Source organism: Amia ocellicauda, chromosome 3 (genome assembly GCF_036373705.1).
Source record: "Amia ocellicauda isolate fAmiCal2 chromosome 3, fAmiCal2.hap1, whole genome shotgun sequence".
NCBI lineage: Eukaryota > Metazoa > Chordata > Actinopteri > Amiiformes > Amiidae > Amia > Amia ocellicauda.
The window spans coordinates 35,400,056-35,422,415 of NC_089852.1; the positions used below are offsets into that span (position 1 = coordinate 35,400,056).

At 40.9% G+C, this 22,360-nt stretch overlaps 3 protein-coding genes and 1 long non-coding RNA gene across 10 annotated transcripts in view; 2 read left to right on the plus strand and 2 right to left on the minus strand.

The window, feature by feature from the left end:
- Positions 1 to 6: 6 nt before the first annotated feature.
- anapc15 (anaphase promoting complex subunit 15) lies at positions 7 to 2,997 on the minus strand. Of its 3 annotated transcripts, none has more exons than XM_066699221.1 (5): positions 2,860 to 2,997; positions 1,990 to 2,158; positions 1,489 to 1,548; positions 1,202 to 1,342; positions 7 to 1,054 (listed from the first exon to the last, which is right to left on the minus strand). In XM_066699221.1, the coding sequence occupies exons 2-5, from the start codon at positions 2,107 to 2,109 to the stop codon at positions 1,007 to 1,009; spliced, it is 369 nt and encodes a 122-aa protein (XP_066555318.1). In that variant the 5' UTR covers positions 2,110 to 2,158; positions 2,860 to 2,997; the 3' UTR covers positions 7 to 1,006. The 3 variants fall into 3 exon arrangements, with proteins under 3 accessions (XP_066555318.1, XP_066555316.1, XP_066555317.1); XM_066699219.1 differs by having other exon boundaries at positions 1,990 to 2,188; positions 2,860 to 2,995; XM_066699220.1 differs by lacking the exon at positions 2,860 to 2,997 and adding an exon at positions 2,651 to 2,809 and having other exon boundaries at positions 1,990 to 2,188.
- Positions 2,998 to 3,078: 81 nt separating this feature from the next.
- On the plus strand, positions 3,079 to 7,865 carry folr (folate receptor). Of its 3 annotated transcripts, none has more exons than XM_066699216.1 (5): positions 3,079 to 3,843; positions 5,318 to 5,489; positions 5,934 to 6,122; positions 7,012 to 7,147; positions 7,569 to 7,865. In XM_066699216.1, the coding sequence occupies exons 2-5, from the start codon at positions 5,355 to 5,357 to the stop codon at positions 7,832 to 7,834; spliced, it is 726 nt and encodes a 241-aa protein (XP_066555313.1). In that variant the 5' UTR covers positions 3,079 to 3,843; positions 5,318 to 5,354; the 3' UTR covers positions 7,835 to 7,865. The 3 variants fall into 3 exon arrangements, with proteins under 3 accessions (XP_066555313.1, XP_066555312.1, XP_066555314.1); XM_066699215.1 differs by having other exon boundaries at positions 3,081 to 3,843; positions 5,351 to 5,489; XM_066699217.1 differs by lacking the exon at positions 3,079 to 3,843 and adding an exon at positions 3,901 to 4,007 and having other exon boundaries at positions 5,351 to 5,489.
- Positions 7,866 to 9,359: 1,494 nt separating this feature from the next.
- Positions 9,360 to 10,296, minus strand: LOC136746613 (uncharacterized). Its single transcript, XR_010816405.1, has 2 exons — positions 9,966 to 10,296; positions 9,360 to 9,589 (listed from the first exon to the last, which is right to left on the minus strand). It is a non-coding gene; the product is annotated as an uncharacterized LOC136746613 (long non-coding RNA).
- A 73-nt stretch (positions 10,297 to 10,369) lies between these two features.
- Positions 10,370 to 22,360, plus strand: part of inppl1a (inositol polyphosphate phosphatase-like 1a) — a 39,812-nt gene continuing 27,821 nt past the window's right edge. For 2 of the 3 annotated variants that reach the window (XM_066699212.1, XM_066699213.1), the window contains exon 1: positions 10,473 to 11,380. In XM_066699212.1, the coding sequence (XP_066555309.1) occupies positions 11,229 to 11,380 (152 nt within the window). In that variant the 5' untranslated portion in view covers positions 10,473 to 11,228. Of the gene's footprint in view, positions 11,381 to 22,360 lie in introns of all 3 variants that reach the window. The other variant, XM_066699214.1, reaches the window with a different exon arrangement.

Genomic DNA, 22,360 nt, shown 5'->3' on the forward strand with positions numbered 1-22,360 from the left:
TGTAGCTTGTATTTAACTTTTTATTAACGTTCACAAGATAGCTTTCAGCAGGTCAATTCAAACCACCTATAAATAATGAAAGTATATACACAATAAACATAATTCACTTTTTTAACATCACATTTTGTAACTGTTAAAATGTGCAATTTGGGAAAATGAATTTGAAGAAAATTCAAATAAAAGCTGTGTAATATTTATGGTATGGTTTGGTCATCACTTCTACTCAGGTGTTTTTTTTTATATATATATATATATATATATATATATATATATATATAAATTATTAATCTTGATATTCTTTAAAACTCATTAAAGAAGTGATGTATGAATACAGATTTCCACCTGAATTCACAGCCACCTGAGCTTTTGTGTGCAAGTCCAGTCTCCTCTGTTGGAACAGGAATATGAATTCAGGAGACTGCAGGAAATGGACTGTCTGGCATGACAACCAACATCTTTAAAGTTACTCAATGAGTTTCACTGTAGCAGCACTGAAGTGTCCTCGAGTCTCCAGTACGCATGACAAACACAGAACTGCACCGTCTGTACTCCGAGCTGGATGGTCACAATATCCTGTGGCGAGCCTTTATCCATTCTGTTAACAACGAGGAGGTATGGTATGGACCCCCAAAAGCAGGAGAAATCAACAAATCAGCACCTGGTTGATCTCCTGATTCCATATTTAAAACTATTGTGTATCTGGTCTGTACTTCCCCCTCCTTTTAAATCTACTGAACGTGCACACAGCATCACCAAACCTACAGAGTTGTGTGTACTCAATTACGATAAATATAACACAAAGGATACGGTGCAGTCAAATGCACAATGTGTCTTTCCACGCAATAATGCGGAAAACAGTGTCCACTAGCAGTTTTTAATTGAGGATGAAAGGCCACAATAGCAATCCGTTGTCCTCAGGTTTTCCAGATTTAAATGCGTGATCCATCACATCTGAAGGCACCAAGCCAGTCTTGTCCATTAAAGGGGGTGCAGATGAGCAACTGCTTTAAATCATCCATTGGTCCTGGTCTTGGTCAGCACCTTCCATATCCACCTGGATAAGACAGAGGGCAGAGTAAAAACAACATTGAAATCAACACAATATAACAGACTCAATGGGCTTAAATCGATCTAATGGACAGAATGGTGCATCGACACGTGCAAGTGGAGAAACCCTCTGGCCTGCGTCACCCCTCACTACCTCGTTGATCTCCCCGTCGTCCGGAGACTCGTTGTAGTCGTTCATCTCGTCCATGTCCTGCATGTCCTCGTCGTCCTCAGAGTCCTCCTCACTGTCCTCCTCGTCCTCATCGTCTTCCTCCTCCTCCTCGTCGTACGTCAACTGAAAGAAATCAAGTGGATCGGTCGATGCCACAAACAACCGAGTTCCTACTCATAGCCACCAGTGCGCAGCACCTTCGTCCCTCTTGGCTTTTACAGCATGATCTTAATACTAAAACTGAAGACAATCGCCACACAAACTCTTACCTCAGAAACGGGCTTCCCAATGGGCATGAGATTGTTGTCTTTCTCAGCTATACTCTGCAACTGTGGGAAAAGGAGAGGTGGCTAGTTTTTAAGGGACTCCTGAGTCTCTAAAAAGACAAATAAATATCCTAGCTATAGAAAGAAACTCACTGTACATTCAGGAGAAAACACTGGACTTTTAGCTTTTAAAAAAAGTTTAACAACACTCTCTCAAAGTCTGGTGTCAGCATTTCAGAAAGTAGGTTTTCATGAGTTTCCATAAAACCATCAAACGATCCACACTTATCTTTATAGCACGATGACTGATCAAAGATACAGTACGTCTTTACAGTTTGATAGGTGAAACTTGGCAGGTGGATGTAGCAGATAATTCCCAAACTACACTGGAAAAACTGCTGGATTGCTGGGCTGATGTGCTCTAAACCTTTATGGTCGAGCAAGAGCTCTGTAAATCACTGTACTGCTGTTGTGGTCAAGGTTTATGTGGCGGTCGTTACGCACCCAGGTCTGATGCTGCTGTTCCTGTTGATGGAGTTCATTCTCGTCCACACACGGCCGGTCCAGATTAAACCACAGCGACTCGGTCATCCGCGGAAACAGGGAAGGGAACAGGGTGGACATCCTATGGAGACGAGGTCCGGCAGGCCGATCCAAAGCAAAGGGGAATAAACTATCAACAGGTTTAATGTCCTCACTGTAGCTGCAGATAGAAGAGTACAAGTATAAGTCATGGTAACTTGTCCAAAGCAATGGATAACTGGAGACAGGATGACTGGATGAGTATAGTATTGCATTTAACCAGTTCCCAGAAAACATACACTGGCTTAAACAGTTATTCTGATTAACTCTTCTGTGTTTCACTAATGTAACAACACGACCCACCCAAGAATTGCCGGATAAAGGGGGGAGACCCAGATGCACATTTTGAAATGAATTCGGATTTCATTACTAACGTTCAATCGACTCGGTATGTTTATCACCTAACCGAGGACAATAACATGACATCACCTGTCAAAGCTTAAAAACAGATCACTCCTCGAAACAATGAAATGCAAAGGTATTAAATAAGCAGTTATATAACCCCCTTACAATTGTTTCATTCACAAGTAATCAACATATCGTTTGAAAACTATGCAAGCTTTCTGTGTTTTTAACCACATACCACACAACCCGGGCAAAAAATCCAATCTGCTGTATATTCTATTAAAAAAAATGTTTCTGCACAGAGCTAGGGTACTATAACGCAAGTGGACAAAATATCCAAGTTGCTGCAAACGGCCGCCTCCCCACATCGTGTCACACGTTTCCTCTACAGTGCACCGCTGAGAAACATCACTTGTATGTGTAAAAGCATAAGAGAAATGCTCGTACCTTGCAAACAAGAACAACTGTCCCGATGCACAGCTGCAAAATTCAAACTATTAACAGCCGGAACCCGGTGTCCCCGCTAAGAGTCCCCCGCCCGCGCAGCTCACAGTGATCCTGGTTCCGCTTCATTAAGGTCCCAGGAAACGCAGTAGCCTACATATCAGAAAAGCGGTGACCTATATTGTGTTGTTAAAACGACCACTTTACAAACGCTGAAATATAAAGCACAACACATACATATATAAGGACTATATTGATGTATTCATGTGTCCATCTATATACGAGATCAAAGATGGGCAGTCGGAGATCGAATGGAACCCGGGGGATGAAGAAAGACCTCGAACTAGAAGTAGAAGACGAGCACATAAAGGATGGGAAGATGAAATCATAAACTTTGCAGGCGTGACATGGAAAGGAGAAGCAGGTGGAAACATCTTGGGCAGCCTCCATCCAGTGGGTTAATATGGGCTGCTGCTGCTGCTGATGATGATGATGATGATACGCATTTTTCTCAGCCCTAACATCTTATCTCAGACAGATCTCCTCAGTTACACGGATAACGTCACCATGACCCTCCAATTAACATTATGACCATTACAATTGTTTTGTTTAAAGATAATGGGTCTGTTTGCTCTTCACAGCTTTAATTGCTTATAATAATTAACTGGAGACGTTATCCTGCCCTAGGATGTAGCGGCCTGCCCACCCAAACCCTCTCCACCTGTCTAAGAGCTGCAAACAAAAACCCAATCAAATACACAGTTGTGGCTTTTCACTTTCAAAACGATAAAATCTAGATCACGCAGGTTTGAGTTTATAGTGCTTTTTTTCAGTCACCTTGACCTTCGGCCGGCATTGTGGATCCCGCACAAGAGCCGGACTTTGCGCCGTCACATGCCGCCCGCGCCTCCCAGGAGCGTCATTTGTGGAGCCCTGCGAGCCACATGCGTGGATCTGCTTTTAAACGCAGAGGATACACCACAGAAGGTATTGCTTTTATGATGTGTATTATTTAACATAACTATATACCACTTAACAGAGTTGATTTCGCAATTTTATTGTAGGATGTATTTATTTATTTTGCACTTATTGTAATATGTTTTTTCGAAAATTGAAGGTCTATATTTGGTGGCAACTATTAGTCGCCCTGGGTAAGTGCGTCTGCCACGACATCTTAAAAACACCTTGTGAGAGTTAAAAACTCAAATCTATTGGCTAAAATCCAAGGCCCTGTTTTTCCCGAAATAACTTTGTGTCCAGATCTGGGCTTAATTGGAATTGTGACTGTATGGTTAGCAATTACATTTATATAGTAATTGGCTAATGCAATTGTAGATAACCCTGAAGACGTCAGTGTAATGGTAATCGTAATTGCCATTACATTTAATTCACATGATTAAACAAATTGGGCAAATTATGCAGTATTATGCGTTTGTTTAGAATTTTATAATTAGATAAACGTGATATCTATTGAAATCATGTAATACTAAAAACACTTAACAAGTCAAAATATGTGCCTAATGGATTTTGCAAACGATAAACTAGAACTGAATATTTCATAACCATTTAAATGTGGGGTGTGTCCCTTCAGTCCGCGGGTTGCCGCAGTGTGTACTGGTGTTTGTTCCAACGGGAGCTCCCAATTACTTAATGTTATTATTTACTGAGGTAAGCGTATCTAAAACTTTCATACTTTATTTGTATATCCGTTACCTTTGAATTGATTGATTCCTCAAAACCTTGAACCCACAGAACATGTCAGAGTCTGAAGAGCAGTGTTCCATTTTTCCAGTTAATTGTTTAATTAGCCCAATTAAGGAGCGGGGAGCTGGGCTTGCGGGCTTCCAGGACTGGAGTCTGACACCCCTGATTTAAATGGATGACATTTTCAGGTTGGACGCCTGTGAATTATCAACTCTATAGAATAGTGGTTTTCAAACCGGTCCTGGAGTACCCCCTGGCCAGCTGTGTTTTGTTACAACCGAGGTCTTAATCCTTAACTGAACTAACAAAGCAATATACCCGTAAGTAAGTAAGTAAGTAAGTAAGTAAGTAAGTAAGTAAGTAAGACAGACATCGGTTGGAAAAGAAACTGCAGGGGGGCACTCCAGCACCGGTTTGAACACCACTGCTATAGAAGGAAATGCCTTTCCGAGCAGCATTTGAAATTCCACGTTGGGTTTTGTGTGTGTTATGTCCCCCATCAATTTATTTTTCAAAATGTTTTTCAGTGTTTTTTGCTTCTGAACAAAATTGCTTCACTGTTGTTCAAACCAACCGTAATAATGAATGTGAAAGTGGTACTCCAGGACAGGTTTCCGAACTAGTATAGAAAATGTGAAGTTCTTTTACATTATAAAAAGCTTGGACATTTTGCATCAAATGACTGAGAAATATCCTGTTACTTAATTGATGAACCACTGGACATTCTCCATTCTCAGTGTTTTTATTTTACAACTAGATCCATCATAGCCTCACAATCTGTTTACTACAGAGCAATGTTGAGGGTGATCTTGTTGTTGGCCCTGGTTTCTGTGGCATCACCTGTGGACAATGTGGACATGGTGAACATGTGCATGAATGCCAAACATCAAAAGAGAACGCCTGGACCAGAGGGCCAGCTCTACAAACAGGTAAGAAAAGCAGTTATATGAACCAGCTTATAAGCCATCGCCCTATAGGAGGGGTTTTCAAACCGGTCCTGGAGTACCCCCTGCCCTGCTAGTTTTTGTTCCAACCTAGGTCTTAATTACTTAATTGAATGCTTACAATTAAGCAATTAAGACCTCGTTGGAACAAAAACCAGCAGGCCAGAGGGTACTCCAGGACCGGTTTGAAAACCACTGCCCTATAGGATAATCATGAGTTATAAAAAACATTCAAACTACTAATTTGAAGTCTGAACTTTACAGTAGTGGACAGCAGGGACCACGGAACTTCATGCACTAATCCAAATTATGCATTAAAACCATATGCTTCCATGAATAACAATGGAACCAGATGATTCTATGCAGTTATAAGGAGTCAACTTATTTACTGTTCTTTCCTAACTGTAACCCCTATCTGCGCATTGTCAGTGCGCTCCCTGGAGGGACAATGCCTGTTGCACGGCCAACACCACAGAGGAGGCGCACGAAGACAACTCGAACCTGTACAACTTCAACTGGAACCACTGTGGGACCATGACACCAGCCTGCAAACAGCATTTCATACAGGACACCTGCTTCTACGAGTGCTCTCCCCACCTGGGGCCCTGGATTGACCAGGTAAGGGTTCTATTCATAGATCTAGAACAGTTTTTCATATTCTTAAATTGAGTTCCAGAACGGTCACTATAATGTTGAAGTTCCAGCGCTTAATCGCAGGAGAAGTCCTTCAATGTCCCTCCTCTAGATGTCACTATAATATTAACAATAAGAGGCAATGTGTGGGAAACACTACTGTAATTTCTAATTGTAGACTTCTCATTAACCCTTCTAAAAACCATTTGTCAGGGTGTGTAAAGAATGTCTGGTATTCAGTTTCTGGAGACCTGCCTAATTTAATTAAGTATTTAATTAAAGGCAAAGGTGTTTTTTTTTTTTAATTGACAAAGTCGTCCGATAAATAAAGACAACAGAGGCCTTCATTCAGAAGTTTGCAAAATGCTTGGTTTTGTGAGCACTGGAGTTTGAGAGGAAGCAAAATTAGCCATGCATGCGATCAGTGCTACCCTAATATATACACTTCTGTTTGTTGTTTCCTCTTATTTGTATTTAAGAAGACATCTAAAATATTTAGATGACCAAATAAGGAACACCCTAAATGTATATAAATGGGGTGTATAACAGGCCAGATAAGGAGACCATAGTGAAACTGAAGGGAATAACATAAATGCTCAAAATCTGTAAAAGAGAGGCAAGGATCCAGTTTTAATGAGGCATGTGGTTTGGTATTTAGTGTTCTGTGGAATTCAAGAGGCATGGTACTGTGTAGATATGAATGGGGAGGGCTTGGGTTTACTGTCTAGTGTGGTGTTTCACACTAAGGAAATGCAAACAAACAAAACAGGAAGCCACCACCCTGGCATGATTTGTTATGTCATGTTGGTTTTTCGCATTGGGGTTATGATTCATTAACACAGATTGTCTAAGATGGTGACTCCCTGTGCTGTAGGTGGACCAGTCCTGGCGTAAGGAACGCATCCTGAACGTGCCGCTCTGCCAAGAAGACTGTGAGACTTGGTGGAAGGACTGCAAACTGGACTTCACCTGCAAAGAGAACTGGCACAAGGGCTGGGACTGGAGCTCAGGTATGTTACTCTGTACAATGCAGCAATAGCATGAAGAAAGAGGAACCCAGACATTGCTGCCAGAATTGTTTTAATGTTTTTATTGAAATTGGTGAATTATTCTGTGATTGGGTATTGGACTTATGATCTTAATGTTCACTGACTCTGCATTCAGTTTTCCATAGAGCATTTTCAATGGCATGCTTTTAGAAATTGTTATGCACCAGAGGATGAAGTCTGAGCTAATCCCTTTTCTTGCTGTCCATTTTATTTTAATTTGGCACATCCTGCTTTCTTTGTGCAAAATCTCTTTTGAATTTACAAGGATAAATAATAACTGTCCACCCCTTCCTAAAACAATTACACTGTTAGAATAAAAAGTTCAAAATAAGTTCAGTCTCCTACATTTGTTTTGTTTTTTCATCTTGCATTTCCTTTCCAGGTATAAACCAGTGCCCCATTGGAACAAAATGCCAGAAGTTTACAGATATTTTCCCCACACCTCAGAGTATGTGTGAGAAGATCTGGTCCAATTCTTATGCCTATACCACATTCAAGAGAGGCAGTGGCCGCTGTATGCAGATGTGGTTTAACGGGAGTAATCCCAACAAAGCTGTGGCAGAATACTATGCTGCAAAGGCCCCTTCCTCCAACCTTCCTGTGTTTTTGCCTCTCCTCTCAGTGCTCCTGGCTCTGTTTTTGTCATGAATAAAAGCTTGTACAGAAAATGTTTTTTAATTTTTATTTCTCTATTTATGTAGACACTTGATATGTTGCTGCCAGTGGGAAATACTGCATATAAATACACTGAAGCTCATAGGATAGTTGCCAGCAGAGGATCCATAACTATCTAACCGGGTACAAAAGGATCATATATGTGTGTTTCGATCCTAAGCCTAAAATGAACTGCATATTTAGACACACATGTAGCTGGAAAACATGATAAAACCACCTTTGTTGACAACACTGCCATGGGCTACATGCTGGCCCTCTTGTACTCTACAAACCGATGCTGATATATGCTAGTCTTGTGCACCCCTGTATCAATTCTACTTCCCAAGTGTTTTATTTTTATTTTATTGATATACCATGTCATGAATACATAAAAGGTTCTCTCTCGTTGGTGGGAAGAACACCGCGCCGCAATAAGGTGTTGGAAGGTGCTTTATTTTGGTTATGCCAGCTCCCACTTTATAATCCAAGGAGTCTGAAAGGAAAGTGTAAATGTTGAAGCATGCTCAGGATATCCAAGCATTTCTTATCTGAGATTTGTTCATTCTCTTTCCACTTAATTGCTAGGTTCCCGTTTTGACTGATGGGAAGATTTTTGTGGTGTGAAGCAAACCTAAAGGGTCACATTGGAAAAAAAAAAAAGAAGCCACTCAAAAGCCACTTCCATATTCTGTGCTCAGCAGACTGCTTTTTTCTATTTATTTATAAAACTCTTCGTCAGCCATGGAAAAATGACAAAACTATGACTCATGCCCACAAGGTCATTCCATTTCTTCTGAGAGTAAGAAGCTCACAGCATTACATTCATTATTGGAGTATAACCTTGACCTGCAGCTTATACCAGCATATAGGGGTGTGTTTACTGCAAATAAAGCAAAACTAAGACTGACATTCCCGAGCACTACTCTCTTCAGATTGCTTCCTCAGAGCTAATTGAAGCTCTTCTTGTGGCCTGATCTGTACTGTGATCTCAATTCTGCTATTTTTGTTACTCTAAAAGGGTCTGTACTGCTTGAAGTAATTGCTACAGTGGGTGGAAAACAAAACAAAAAGTGTCCAGGAGAAAATCAAAGGCATCTGTAATAGAAAATGTGTTCAAAAGTGTGATCTTTTGCCTGAGAAAATATACATAACCCCCTTATATGTTCTGCCCTCTTTAATGAACAAGTGATTTTCCTACTGAAAGCTTTAAGTGACATGCATTACACTTCCACAATGTTTTGGGAAGCTAAGATGCTTTTTTTAATTTTGCATGCGATATATTTCTATTGTTCCTACTCTTGATTTTTAAACCACAGAGCTGTACTCTCTGGCATGCTGAGAGCAACAACAACAAAATAAATTAGTTCAACCTTCTGTCTGCCTCTGTAAGACACATGACCCCTGGTTAAATCACACCATAATTATTGCTCAGTAGGAAACTCAGTGCTAAATTATAACATGATCTTTTTTCAATTAGGATTAAAGCGAAACCAATACATTTAGAAGAACAGTCTTTCAGTGGTTTCATTGCATAGGTCTTTATTTACAGTTCACAAGTTTCCACAGAAAGCTGTTTTTACACAACTACTGCTTAGAAATGATGGAAGATTGACCGTGGCCGATAGAAAAAGCAAATAGTTCCACACAAAGTCCTTTGATGGTGAGGCAGTAAGGGTTGCTGTAGCCAGATCCACAATTTTCCTGCTGTGAGTCTTTGCTGCAGAGGGCATTTCCCAACAGACTCCAATTCTATTAAGAAAAGGCATCGATGTTAATATTCAGTGTTTTATCCGTGTTATTATAAAATCTCAGTCACACATTATAGTGAAGATTATGCACCTGTAAAAGTTTTTAAAATGTTCTTTCTGTTGAAGCACATTTTCAAATAACCATTGCCTTACATTTGCATTGGTTTATAATCAAGGGGCTTTAATAGCATTTCCTTTTTGTGGTCTTGCTTTAGTGCTGCATTTCAGCAGATCGTTGAGAACTGCAACTCCTCTGCATTTTGAAAAGCACTGAAGCGTGATGAGAGCATCTGCATGCCCTCTTGTATCCCAGAAAACAATTGTATCCCACAGTATTACCATTTCAGTGATTCACATTGTGCCTCTCCAATACAAACCCTGTTCCAGGTCACCTCGAAATGAAGACCAGGAAGGGACTTTTTTGGCTGTTCTCTCGAGGTGGAGACATTTCAAGCTAAAATACATGCACAACCCCGTTTCTTTCGCTCGGAAATAGTTCGGTTTTCGACGTGGCGATTTGTGTTTTGATCCACGAACATGCATCGAGTCCAAAAGCATCGCAACACAAAGCATGTGCGCAACGATGCGTGGCAATGAAATAACAGCAGAGGAAGCACGTCTAACATGGTCGCAAGAACACACACACACACACACACACACATCCATATGCACCAGAGAGCACAACTCTATTCTGTTTGAAAGTCGTGGTCTGGCCCTTTAAAAACCCCAGCAGGAAGTTTTCTCGGTAACTTCTTTGCTTTTTTCTGCGGGCAGAGGCGAGCACGCTCAGAGGGAGCCGCGGGGACAGGATTTAGCAGGAAAAGGGAGACGGTCTCCTCGCGTTGGGAGGGGGTGGGATCCCTTTTTAGCAAGTGCTCCCGAGCTGGACAGTGGGATTTCAATGGAGAGAGACAAGTTGGCCGTGGGTTTCAGGAAGCTGCTCCACAGGGACGACGAGCCGCTGCTAACTTGCTGGAGGTCAACTTTGTTTTTCGTTTTTCCCGAAGCAAGAATACAAACGAAGATGGGAAAGTTGGGGGGTTTATATTCCGGACGCGTATGGAGCAGATCTAATGAAATAGCCGCGGATGTACAGTGGGGACGGACGGAGTAACTGGGATGTTTTAAGGATTGTGCAGTTTGGTGGGAATCATTTCTCGCACCATTAAATCCAGTCAGTCTGGGGGGGCAGCGCACGAACTGCAGTTACTCTTCTGCACACTGAAATTCAGAAGTGAGCCGCTCTTTTTGCGTTTGAACCCCCGCTTTACTAGTATTTGTATTACAGAAAATAGGACTTACTTTATCTTTGGTTTTTACGAACTGTGCGTGCTACTAACTCACGCTATACATTTAACATCGCCTTCCTTTTTAAAACCATAAGTACAACACCATCAAACAGAGCCCGCAACACATGCCTAGACGAAGACCCCCCACTTTTCCCGATGCATTAATGTGTTATTTATTTCCGTGGGGAAAGGGGATCCTGGATTGCACTTTGTGAAACGCGCTGAAGTTACACGCTGTTATTTTCTGGACGTATCCTGCCGTTTTTTTTTTTTTTTTTTGATTTGATTCATTAATCTGCATCCAGAAACTGGTGTTTGTGTTGGCTGAGGGGTTTTGTCCGGGCACCGACGATGGCTGGCAGCGGGGTCCCTCCTGCCCTGTGGTACCACCGGGACCTGAGCCGGGCTGCGGCCGAGGAGCTGCTGGCCAGAGCCGCCCGGGACGGGAGCTTCCTGGTGCGGGACAGCGAGAGCGTCAGCGGGGCGTACGCGCTGTGCGTGCTGTGAGTGCGGCTCCTGCCTATACCTGTGTGCTGCTGTGTGCTGTCTGACCCCTGCTTACTCGACCTCATACTGCTGTGCTACTGCTGCAACACATATTGCTATATCCATGCAGTCTATGGCTCATAATATCGTGGTTTAGACAGTTGCAGAGCCTGCATTGTTAAAATGATACAAATGTCAGCAAGTGCTAGCGCTGGTGCCACGTATTGTTTAAACCGACGGTCTACTGTGGATGTTTACTGATTGATTGCTACTGTACTTCGTCGAGCTATCGCGAATGAAGCATTGCCATCATCTGTGTATGGCCGCTTTAGGCCTGGCAGAAGTACAGCCAGGACCATGCCAAAAGTACATGTGATAGTTTTTAATGTCTGGGTAGCTGCCACTCGAGTTGGGGTCAATACCAGTTATTGCAGTGCAATCTGGAAATGCCAGGGACACGTATCAGCCGCAACACAGGTGATCACATGGCATTGAGTTTGAATTCGGAATTGAAATTGAACCAAAGCAATTGATCCCATCTCTGTCACATTAAGCCGATTAACATGGTGTTAATGATTTGACAAATGGCTCGTTATGAGGTTGAAGCTGCACATCTCCGCTCCAGCGCACTTCCCCTTTCTAATCAGCTCGATTGACTCATGAACAAGGGAATTGTGCTCTTGATTCTTGGTTCAGTCATGTTTTTACGTTTTCACCACGTCATTTGATAGTGGTTTGACACAGTTTATCACAGCTGCAGTTCTCGTTGCACTTAATAACATTGTTCTGAAATTGTTGTGCAATATCCTGCATTGAGGAGTTTGACAGCATCTTTAAAGCAAAATGAGAAAATGGTCGTCTTCATGACCTGCTGTAGGCGCACATTGAGACCACCATTTATCATCCAAGTGAGAAGTAATAATAAGTTCAACACAAAAACGACCCTACAGAAGAATGACCAGATCACACGAACATGTGGATCCTTTGAGATGGAGAAAAGCTAGTCTGATCTAAAATGTCAAATCTCAACACTTATCTAGAGTTCAAGAAAACGGTTACATCTGATCCATAAGTGTGTGGGTGCTGCTTGTGCTTTTCACATGTTGGTCAAATTCCCTCACTAATTCATGTTTTGTTGCGTCTGAACCACAACTGCTTGTTTAAAAAGTATGCATTTGTGCTAATAAAAAAAGAATACAGTCTATTGACAGCACGTCCAACTTTCTGGCACGTTCCATTAATTTTCAAAGAAATAAGCTTAAGTCTTATTGTTCCTTTTTTTTTTTTCTCCAAAGAAGAGAGTTTTGTTTTTGTCTAATAATGTAAAAGTTGCCAATACAACATCTTTCCCTGTAGTAGTGACCAAGATATATGATCTTTCACTGTGATTTTTAAATGATTGTGTATAATAATCTTCGTATTTGAGAGAATCGAGTAGCTGCTAGAACATGAAGCAAAATGAACCGAACGGCCTCCTCCCATTTGTTTTTTGTGTATTTCCTGACACACAATGTTGCTCTAGCTTTTGCATTACTGATAACATTTGTTTCCTTTGAAGGATTTGCCAAATAATTAACTTTTGCAGTATATCTGTATAATAGAAACATTGGATGAGAGTTAGGAATGTATGATTATGTACTGTTTAAAAATATAATGATTTCAAAGGATAACCACAAAACATTACACATACTAAATACAATGTTTTGTGCCACGTTCTGAGAATACTTTCCAGTTTAAGACTGGCATTTAAAACCCAAAAGATGCCTCTTTAAAGGCAAGTTGTGTATACTGCTGTAATGTATTTAACCTTATTAAGGCTTGGTTGATCCATCTCACTGAGCTGAATTTGACTCGGTGTTTGGTATTTGTCATTAAATTACCACAGTTCAGAACGATGCAGGCAAGCTGGCCTCATGTATTTTAGCCATTCAACTAATTGTGTGGCTTGTCATTGTGTGCATTATTAATTTAATTTAGGCTTGCCACAGCAATGAGTTTGAATACTTCTGCCACCATGTCTGTTCAGTTTTTATTTCCTATTAATTGTATGTTTACTTCTTTCTTTTTGTTTATGCTTTGAATGTGTGCAGTAGGTTGTGTATATAAATGCATTAATTTCTATTCAAAGTGTAGGGACTGCAAGCTTGAAAGCAACAGAATGTGAGAAATGAGGGTCTGAATACTTTTGCAAGGCACTGTATGAAGAGTGAGTTTTTTTTTTTTTTAATTCTGACATCTTGATAGTGAACACTTTTAAGATGCACTGTGTTATCAATATAGGGGGGAGTGGTGTGACATCACAAAACCTTATTAGTGAAATTTGTCAGGAACCACTTTAAAACCATTCAGGAACCTTACTGTTGATGCACTTCTAGCATTAAGAGCACCAATGCCAGAAAACACTTCAGCTTTATGTTTTACACAGCGTTCATATACTGGGGCACGTGATCAGATTGAGTGACCAGATTGTACGTTTAAGACCATGACAAACTCTGATCGCCTGAAACTCTCTCTCAAAATATAAATGTTCTGTAGTGTCCGTCCTTCAGAGACATGGCTTTGCTGTGAAGCTCAGCTGAGCTCAGTGCAGGTCGAAAATCTCAGAATAACATCCTTTGAAGGGCTTCCATTGCATGTGACTTAACCCTTGTGGGCTGCCCCCAAGACTGTTCATCTCCATTAGCAAAGGTTTTTAGCATGATCTCAAGCATAAACTATGCAATTTAAGTCTGCTGGGGTGGGGGGTGGGGGAGGCGAACATGATATATATCATGTGATTGTCTGTGCTGCATGTAACATTAGAGTTAGTGCTTTTTAGGCAGTTGTACAGCAAGGTCAGGGGTCTACAGTAGGTGTCTGTATAGATGGGGAAATGGACTGTGTGGGGTATTAGACTGAAAGGAATGACCACTATTCTGGTGGTAATGTAGCAGGGCAGTCTCTGTGTGCTTAAAGGAATGACTTTGCAGTCGAGAGGTCATGAAGGTTGGCCTCTATGAATGCACCTTATTGTAAATCACCACAGTGAATCAACCATGAACTGATACAAGCTGTTCACAGTGTTCATGTATTAGTTAAAATCTAGAACCGAGGAACTGATTCAGCCTCAATCTGAGCAGCCCACAGCTAATTTAGAGATAATATCAGTATTTGACAGTTTGTGGCTGATTCCTTTATACAAAACAAATTCCACCAAAAAGCTTCACTGCATTTTGTGTTGGAGATGTAAGAAGTCAAATTGATTTTGTAAGAAAATGTGTAATAAACTGGTCTACAGGCAAGCAGAATATAAGATACAGAAAAAGAGCTGAAGGTTTACAGTAGAATATGCTTGAGAAGCAGACTTATTGTGTGTGGTGTGGTACAATAGTGCTTCTCAGATATATCAAGCTTTTCACATGTGGGACTTCCTTTGTGAAACAAAGCCACAGTTGAAAAAGTTACAGAAGAGGAAAATTAAAAAACAAAAACAAACAGAAGCTACTGTACTGCAGCGAGTTACAACAGTTCCACTCGGGAGTCCTTAGTGCTTGCTTTTAAATCCAATGAAGAAAGCTGCATCTTATTTATATTATTATTATCTATATTCAATTCTAGGCCATAGTCCTTGTGCCATGTTGGGCTTTTAGAAAGTTAATTTTGTCAAGCAATGGAAGGTATTTAAACCAGAACATATCTAATAGGCTCTGTTGCAGATGTTGTGGTTTCAGAGTTACTAAGTACTGGTGCACACATCAGTAAGTGTGAAGCCATGTCTGAAGACCCCCAGGAACCCTCAGACCTCAGGCTGAAAACGGTCACTAAACATGTATGAGTGTGAGCCATCTCAGAAAATGCTGCATATATATATAAAAAAAAAAATGATATTGCTCTGTATTGATTCAGCCATCTGTAGCATCTGGCTCAGGTCCTTGAAGGCCAATCAGGAGTCTCCTGGATTTCCATCGGAGCACTCCCTTCTTAATTCATATATAAACTGTGCATGTGTGTACCCTGAGTGGCACATTGGTTCCGGCAGGGTTTCAGTCTAAACCCTGGGTGGCAGGCACTCAGTCTAGACATGCTCCTGCTCTAAATTTCCACCGTCTGTTTAGGTGCTAAGTCTTATGTAAAGTATTCGAATCATCATTTTTTTTTTTTTGATCTCCCTTTCCCTTCAATTCCAAGACTCCACTACAATGATTTGGCTGCAAGAACCCTGTAGTATAATACTACACTATAGAAACACAGTAGGAGTTCTCTACACTCACAGGTTTTTTTTTCCTGAGCCTCTTGGTTCTTAAAGTGTAATGCTGAAGGTCGAACTGCAATGCATCTTGATTTACTTTCTTTTTAGTGAAGTAGGATTGTGTTGACTTTGCGCGCTGCACACAAGTACGATATGTTGTGAATGCCCGGTAACCTCAGGTGCTGAGATAATTTCAGAGTAGCTTTGCCAGGACTAGCTAGACTCCCTCGGTACCAAATCACAGACATGGGAGAGGAAGGTCTGGGTGTTTTGTGTTATTAATTCTTGAAAAAGACGCACAATGTTCAATAACAAAAAAAAAAGTTTTTGATTAAGGTAAAATATAATAAATTGTAATCAGATTAATTTCTCCTATTTAGATTTCTAGTTTAGGTATTGCAGTTTTTGCCTCTTTCCTGAGCATTAATTCACTTCCTTAATTAGATTCTTCCCAGTTGGTTTCTCTGGTATGTAAACTTTCTGTTTTGTCTCACTGTTTAAAGCTACATCTGTCCAAATATTTAGTGGATTATGACTGTGCTGTGAGCTCACAGTCTTGTCATCGACAAACCCAAACAACACTACAGGTTTCCAAAAATCTAGAGCAGGCGAAGGGGAGATCTCTGGCAGTCCTTACTTGCTTTTGGTTTCCAGTTTGTCAGATGGAAACACTTCTCTGTGAGCCAGGGAAATATGCCTAAATGTGTAAGTTTGCATGACGCATGTCTCTGATTAACACCATTCTTGATGTGTCATGGAGCATACTGGAAATCTAGGTCTTTTGTGTAGTTCCCATTCATATTACACAGAAATAAGAGACTTGTCTTGTACAGTAAAAAAGTTTTGTCTTTTTTATTTTTTTTAAGTATGATTACCGTACCAAATGAAAAATATTTGCTAATCGCTGTCAGCACTGGAATGTGCCATTTTTGGGGCTAATTTGTAATCTGTGACATGGAAAAACTAAAACAAATAAAGTCTGACCGAAAACAATCTACTTCTAGTCTGCTTTTCCCCTGCTGTGTTGTGGGGAGTTGCAGTTAAATTCGCATGGCTCTTTGAAGTAAAGTCTGCTTTATGCATTTTCTAACATTAACTTGAAAGTGTCTGCTTTGTCTTGCCAAGTGGTGAACTGGAAGAGACTGAGACCTGTCTTGAAAATACATTTTAAAAGCCAAAGAACAATGGTAAAGCCTCTTCACCATTTCCCTACAGCAGACATATACTAAAGTAACCTGTTTCCCTCATTGTCTTGCATTCTATGGATTCTGAGTAATCGTGGCTCCTTGCCCAGACACAGAGTGAGTTATTTAGCTAGAAGCCATGAAAGGAATGTGCACCCAACCACGTGGGAGATTTTGAGATCGCTCGCAGGGTTTTAACACCATTGGGTTTGGGTAGGAGGCCACACTTACACGAGGGAGTGGAAACTGTGGCTTTTTACCTCGTAGAAGCAAACTGCCATTGGCGCATTAACTGTATCAACCTTAGGGCCCCGACATACTCTCACCCTTGTATTGCTTCTGTTTATCTATGTAATATTTACAGGAACATTAATTATTGACCTCTCTCTCTGTGTTCATCAATGGATAGTAGTGAAGAAGCTTAGGGTTTAGAAAGTTCCCTTGGTTTTGTTTTGTTTGCTGTGGTGGATAACATTTGGGGCTTCAACTATCTTTTTTCCATTCTTTGTTTGGCCAGACAGTGTAACACAGGGAGCTAACAGTTGGGAGAAACCATTTATCTTGAGGGGGTGCTGGGAGTTGGAAAACAAATTACCTGTCCTTACAATGTAATGTAAACTAATAAAATGAAACCCGGGGGCCATCTCTTCATTCAGTTAATAGATTTCAAAACAAAACAAAACAGTTTTCTAGTGTTACAGTTTTGTTTTTGTCATTCTCCCAGTAAGGTCAGCTGTTTTGGAAGTGCCCTTGCAAGTAATAAGTGTGCATTCTGCCAAAGTGAATTGCTAACACAAAAACTACAGCACTTGCAACAGTGTGAAATGGGGCATTTTTGGCAAGGTTGAAGAATACAGCCGAGCTCTCATTGGATAGTGCTGTTCCCTTAGCTTTCTGCAAGCTGCAAAGGGAAGGCATTCTCTTACAAATGGGACACAGATGCAAATGAGATTAAAATTTGGGCAAAAATATTCTCCCTTTTGTAAGCTGCTATTTATTTACTCATTCTTGTTTGCATCTCTGTGTATCATGGAAAAACAACAGAGCGCACAACAAAACTGATACGGTCATGTGTTTTAGTAGGAGAGTGGAAACGATGTTGTAAAACATTAGGGAATTTATTTATTTATTTATTGCTTGATTTATTTACACAAACTATCAGGGCTTATGGTTTCTCACGTCTTGGTTTCAGAAATCTGTTTTGAATTCATTTGATTTTCCATTTACAGTGAGGTTGTGATTCCTGGCATCCCCCCACCTGTTTGAGTGAAAATTAGATATTGTTCATGCAAAAAAGCTTCTCTCAGTTTTTGATCCCCTGGTTGTTTCTTAATCACATCGCAAACTGCCGGGGGAAGCAGGCCACTTGCCTGTATTAGGGGATATTGGGTCTGTTCAAATGTATTCTTTCCTCTGAGAGCTAATTATATCTGAATTTACACTGAGAGAACCTGGCAGAGGGCATTCCTCTTGTTGGGTATTACTATGCACTGTAGCAGGTCTTGCCACTTGTTTATCTTACCCCAATGTGTGTCATGTGAGTGAGCTATGTATATATATTTAGTTCTTCATTTTGCTGGAATTGTAAAATACTGTTTATTAAGTGAAAGTATTTTAAATTTTACAAATAAAAACATTCAAAATTTTAATACTTGTGATTAAAAAAAATTAAAATCAATTACTAAAATCACTTAATTTTTTTTTTAAATCTCAAAGTGATTAAATTCAAAATAACTGAACATGTGCATAAAAGAAAAACAAATGTGCTAAAAGTAAACCTGCTAACCAACAAAAAATGTCAAATACATTGAAAATAACTGAAAATGAATTGGACAAATCAAAAAAAGAAAATAAAACAAGAAAATAAAAAACAAACCAAAACAGTCCAATTCATTTAAAATTAAAACCAAACGGCCAATGCATTTGACAAAGAAATATAACAAAAACAACCTAAAAAACCAATCAAACTAGTGTTTTTAAAAACAACTAAATCTTTAAAAACAATTAAAATTCATTTTTAAAATTCATTTTAAAATATAATCATTCATAAAATAGTTAAAAGATCTTGGACTCGGGCTCCAGCAGGGGGAGATGGTCGTCCCCGGAGGTGGGTCCCATCAAGGGATCCTAAGCTCCCCCATATCTTTTATGTGCCAGATCTTGTAGGCTTCCTCCTTGCCCCTCTGATGGACCTCCAGATTGACACCCTCACGAATGAGTACCATGCCCCTCCGCGCGGTGACAATCGGGTCCAGCTCCTGCTTATTAAAAAGGCAGATGTTCCGTCCCTCCCACAGGGCCTGCTTCACTGCGCAGACGACACGCCACCAGCACCTCAGGGAGGGAGATGTTATTCCTTTGGCAGGGCCATAAAGGATCCGCTGGGCGGTCGTCCGCACAGGAACGGCAAACCTGCGGAGGAACGGGAAAAACAGGAGCCAGACCCTGCAGGCGGAGGGGCAATCCCTAAAGATATGAGCCTCCGTCTCCTTCCCCAGGCAACCCTTATAGGGGCAGGTTTCATAAGGAGCTATGCCCCTTCTGTGCATGAACACTCGGGTGGGGAGACACCGACTCACAGCCATCCAGGAGACATCTTTCTGTGTATTCGTGAGGCAAACGTGCGTAGCGTTAGCCCAGATAAACCGGCAGGTTTCGGGAGGGAAATCTTCTATGCGGCTGGTCTCCTGGGTAGATCTCATCTGGCTACAGATGGTCTTATAATCCCAGGAGGCCAGCACGACTTTATGGAGGCCTACTTCGAGCGCAAAGGCTCGGAGCGCCCTGTAGAACGGCGGGGGATCCCACGAGTTGTAATTGTAAAAGAGTTTCAAAAGACGTCCTGTGTTGGTTTGCCTCCAGCCCACTCGACTTTCACAAAGATTCAGACTTTCACACCCATGAGCCACAAGGCCATGGTGAGACAAGGATACAATTTGCTCTGTATGTCTAGGGTGGGTATGCATGGATTTTCAATTTTAGATTGTCTCAAAGGAAAATACAGCCCAGGCGTTGCAAATTGGTTTGAATGTGTCCCTGAAAATAATAAGTGGAAATGATACGCTGTTCTATGCTGACATTTAGTCAAGGAGTTACTGCGTGTTCCATTAACACAGTGTATCGCAGAGGACAGCCCCTGTTGCAGGGTGCGACACGAGAAACCGCCAATGGACGGTTCTGGCTGTTCTCGGGTGTGCTTGCATTCGATTTAACTCTTCACTTGGGGAAGGAAATTGCACAAATTAGCAGTGCAGAAAAAATGGGCTGGTGGCAGTACATGCTCTGTGGGAAAACTTGAGTGCGGGATCTGTGCTGATGAACGCGACTGTGCTGTTTACTGCCTCCAGAGTGAGAGACTCCACAAATTACTGGGAGCCGAACATAAATGTGAATTTCCCACAGATCTCCACTCTTCCAGATGTTGACGCTAAATATCCAGGACGGGATTGAGCTCACTTTAATTAACCCCTTTTATTCTTCGGCCCTAATTACTGTAATTGTCATTTGTTCTGCCTGCCAAAGGGCTTGTTTGGGGCCTCCGCTCTCTTTCCCGTCACCCTCTGTGAGGAATTCAGGTTACAGTTGCTAGAGATTGGACAGCAGCTGTGTTATGATCCAGCCACTGTTTAGAACTGAGCCTAAAGGCAAAGGCAAGAAAAGGACCATTAATTTAAGGATTTTAATGGTCTATAGCTAGAAAGAAAGTTAGCTACTGTTAAAGGCAGGGAACAGCATAACGGCCTTTAGTTTGTTTTAGCCTATATGATATAAAAGGGATTTATCCTTAAGGACACTGTGCCCTTACAGTGTGATAGACATGGCTTAGGTTGGACTTAGGTTGGGCATGAGAGTGAAAAGTTTTTTGTTTTTTTACCCCCTCCTCCTATCCTCGGAACAGATTTTTCTGCCCCGCAGTCTGGAATGCTTTAGGCCGGGGAGAAGTCTGCTTATTTGTGATGACCGATAGTAACACTTCAGTGCATTCCAGTTAGGGAGTGTTCCAACGACCGTGCACGGAGTTTCTTCCACAACTGTAAGTTCCTCCAGGATTGTCATTTAATCGTAATGATTGAAGGATTATGATAAATTGGATCTCTGGAGCAGCCCTTCAACACACATAGCCAGGGAGATCTACCCTCCCACCTTCATCGTCTCAACCAGAACATTATGGATAGTCGAGCCATCCACTCTGGACTTTGACAATGTCCTCTGAGTCTAGAGATTAAGGGGTCTAGAGATCAAGGGAAATCTTGAATCAACCCCAACTGAATGAAAAATAAGCCATATACTGTGCCTGATGTGGACTCGGCTTAACTTAACTGTTTACTTTAGCTGCATTGTTGAATGAATGATTAGTGTTCTATGGCCTTATCTTGAGAGTGGTGTTGATTTGCAGAGAATGGTTTTCAGGGGAATTGTTCTACTACTGTTCAAATTTGTATTTTGTGTAATATTATTAATATCATTATTATTACTGGTACTGTAGCAAATATGTTGTTTGTGAAACTGCACTGTTGATCTGATTCTGGCACCATCATTGTATCTCACACTATCTATCTATGGTTTTTAGCTTGCACCAGGGTGTTGATTTTGTAGTTATTTGCTTATTGTTTGAAAATAAATACCTGAAAATGCATTTCTCCTGAACCCATTAATCAGTTATTGAAGATTCTCACTACACAGGGACTGAATTAAGCACCACAACCCTTTGCTCTCATTAAATATCTTCAATGCCTGGCTGTGTTAAAAGGCATTGTGGTTTTTGTTTGGAGGACGAGACCTGATGTCATAAATTGTGTGTTGTGCTGTGGAGTATTTCTCTTTGATGTTAAAAGAGATGAGACTTGGGACCAATCTTGAAGTCTGTTTATTGTAACCTTTCACCGCCATATGGTAATTGTCTATGAATAAGGTATCTGCAAGGTGACGTAAGTGAGGGAGGTGGATGGTGTCTGGCAGGTGCAGCGTGTCAGTCTTAATCTAGGTTTTCCAGCTTGAAGCAACAGCATTTGACCCCTTAACCTCAGTGAAAGTGATAGTCTTTCAGTAAAGCAGTTGATGCTTTATATATGGCTTTTCGATTAATATCAGTGTTATTCTGTGGTTTCCATTTTTTTTTTTTTTGAGAGTGAGTATACAAATATATAAAATGTAATTTCTTGTTTTTCTCCTTCCTCTCTCTTTTTTTTTCTTTTTTGCCAAAAAAATAAGAAACATGAAGCAGAAGTAGAAAGCTGATCTGCATCTGGTAACAGAACACGATCAAAGCTGAGAAGAGATCCTTACCCTTTTAAAAAGTATGTTTTACCCCTCAGCTGAAACTCATTTGGGAAGAAAAAAGTCCTTTCTTTAGTATGAGCTCTCCATATTCACTTTATATCTTTGTCTTTGAATCCGGGGATGTATTCTTAGTCTTAGAAGGGGATTTGAGCTTGGAAGCAGGTTGCATTTTTTCACACTTGGCCCACTCTTTTTTCTGTTGACGGCCTGACTTCAAGCTACCCTTTTCATGATGTGTGCAGTGTTTTCATGCAACCTGATACCCATCTCTAGTTGTGTAAACAAGCGAATCGTTCCTGCTGGTT

Coding starts and splice junctions, on each gene's coding strand:
- folr (XM_066699216.1), top strand. CDS start 5,355: ATGTTGAGGGTGATCTTGTTGTTGGCCCTGGTTTCTGTGGCATCACCT. Junction 5,490..5,933: donor AGGGCCAGCTCTACAAACAG/GTAAGAAAAGCA, acceptor GCGCATTGTCAG/TGCGCTCCCTGGAGGGACAA. Junction 6,123..7,011: donor TGGGGCCCTGGATTGACCAG/GTAAGGGTTCTA, acceptor CCTGTGCTGTAG/GTGGACCAGTCCTGGCGTAA.
- anapc15 (XM_066699221.1), bottom strand. CDS start 2,109: ATGTCCACCCTGTTCCCTTCCCTGTTTCCGCGGATGACCGAGTCGCTG. Junction 1,549..1,989: donor AACAGCAGCATCAGACCTGG/GTGCGTAACGAC, acceptor CTTTTCCCACAG/TTGCAGAGTATAGCTGAGAA. Junction 1,055..1,201: donor ACGACGGGGAGATCAACGAG/GTAGTGAGGGGT, acceptor TGTCTTATCCAG/GTGGATATGGAAGGTGCTGA.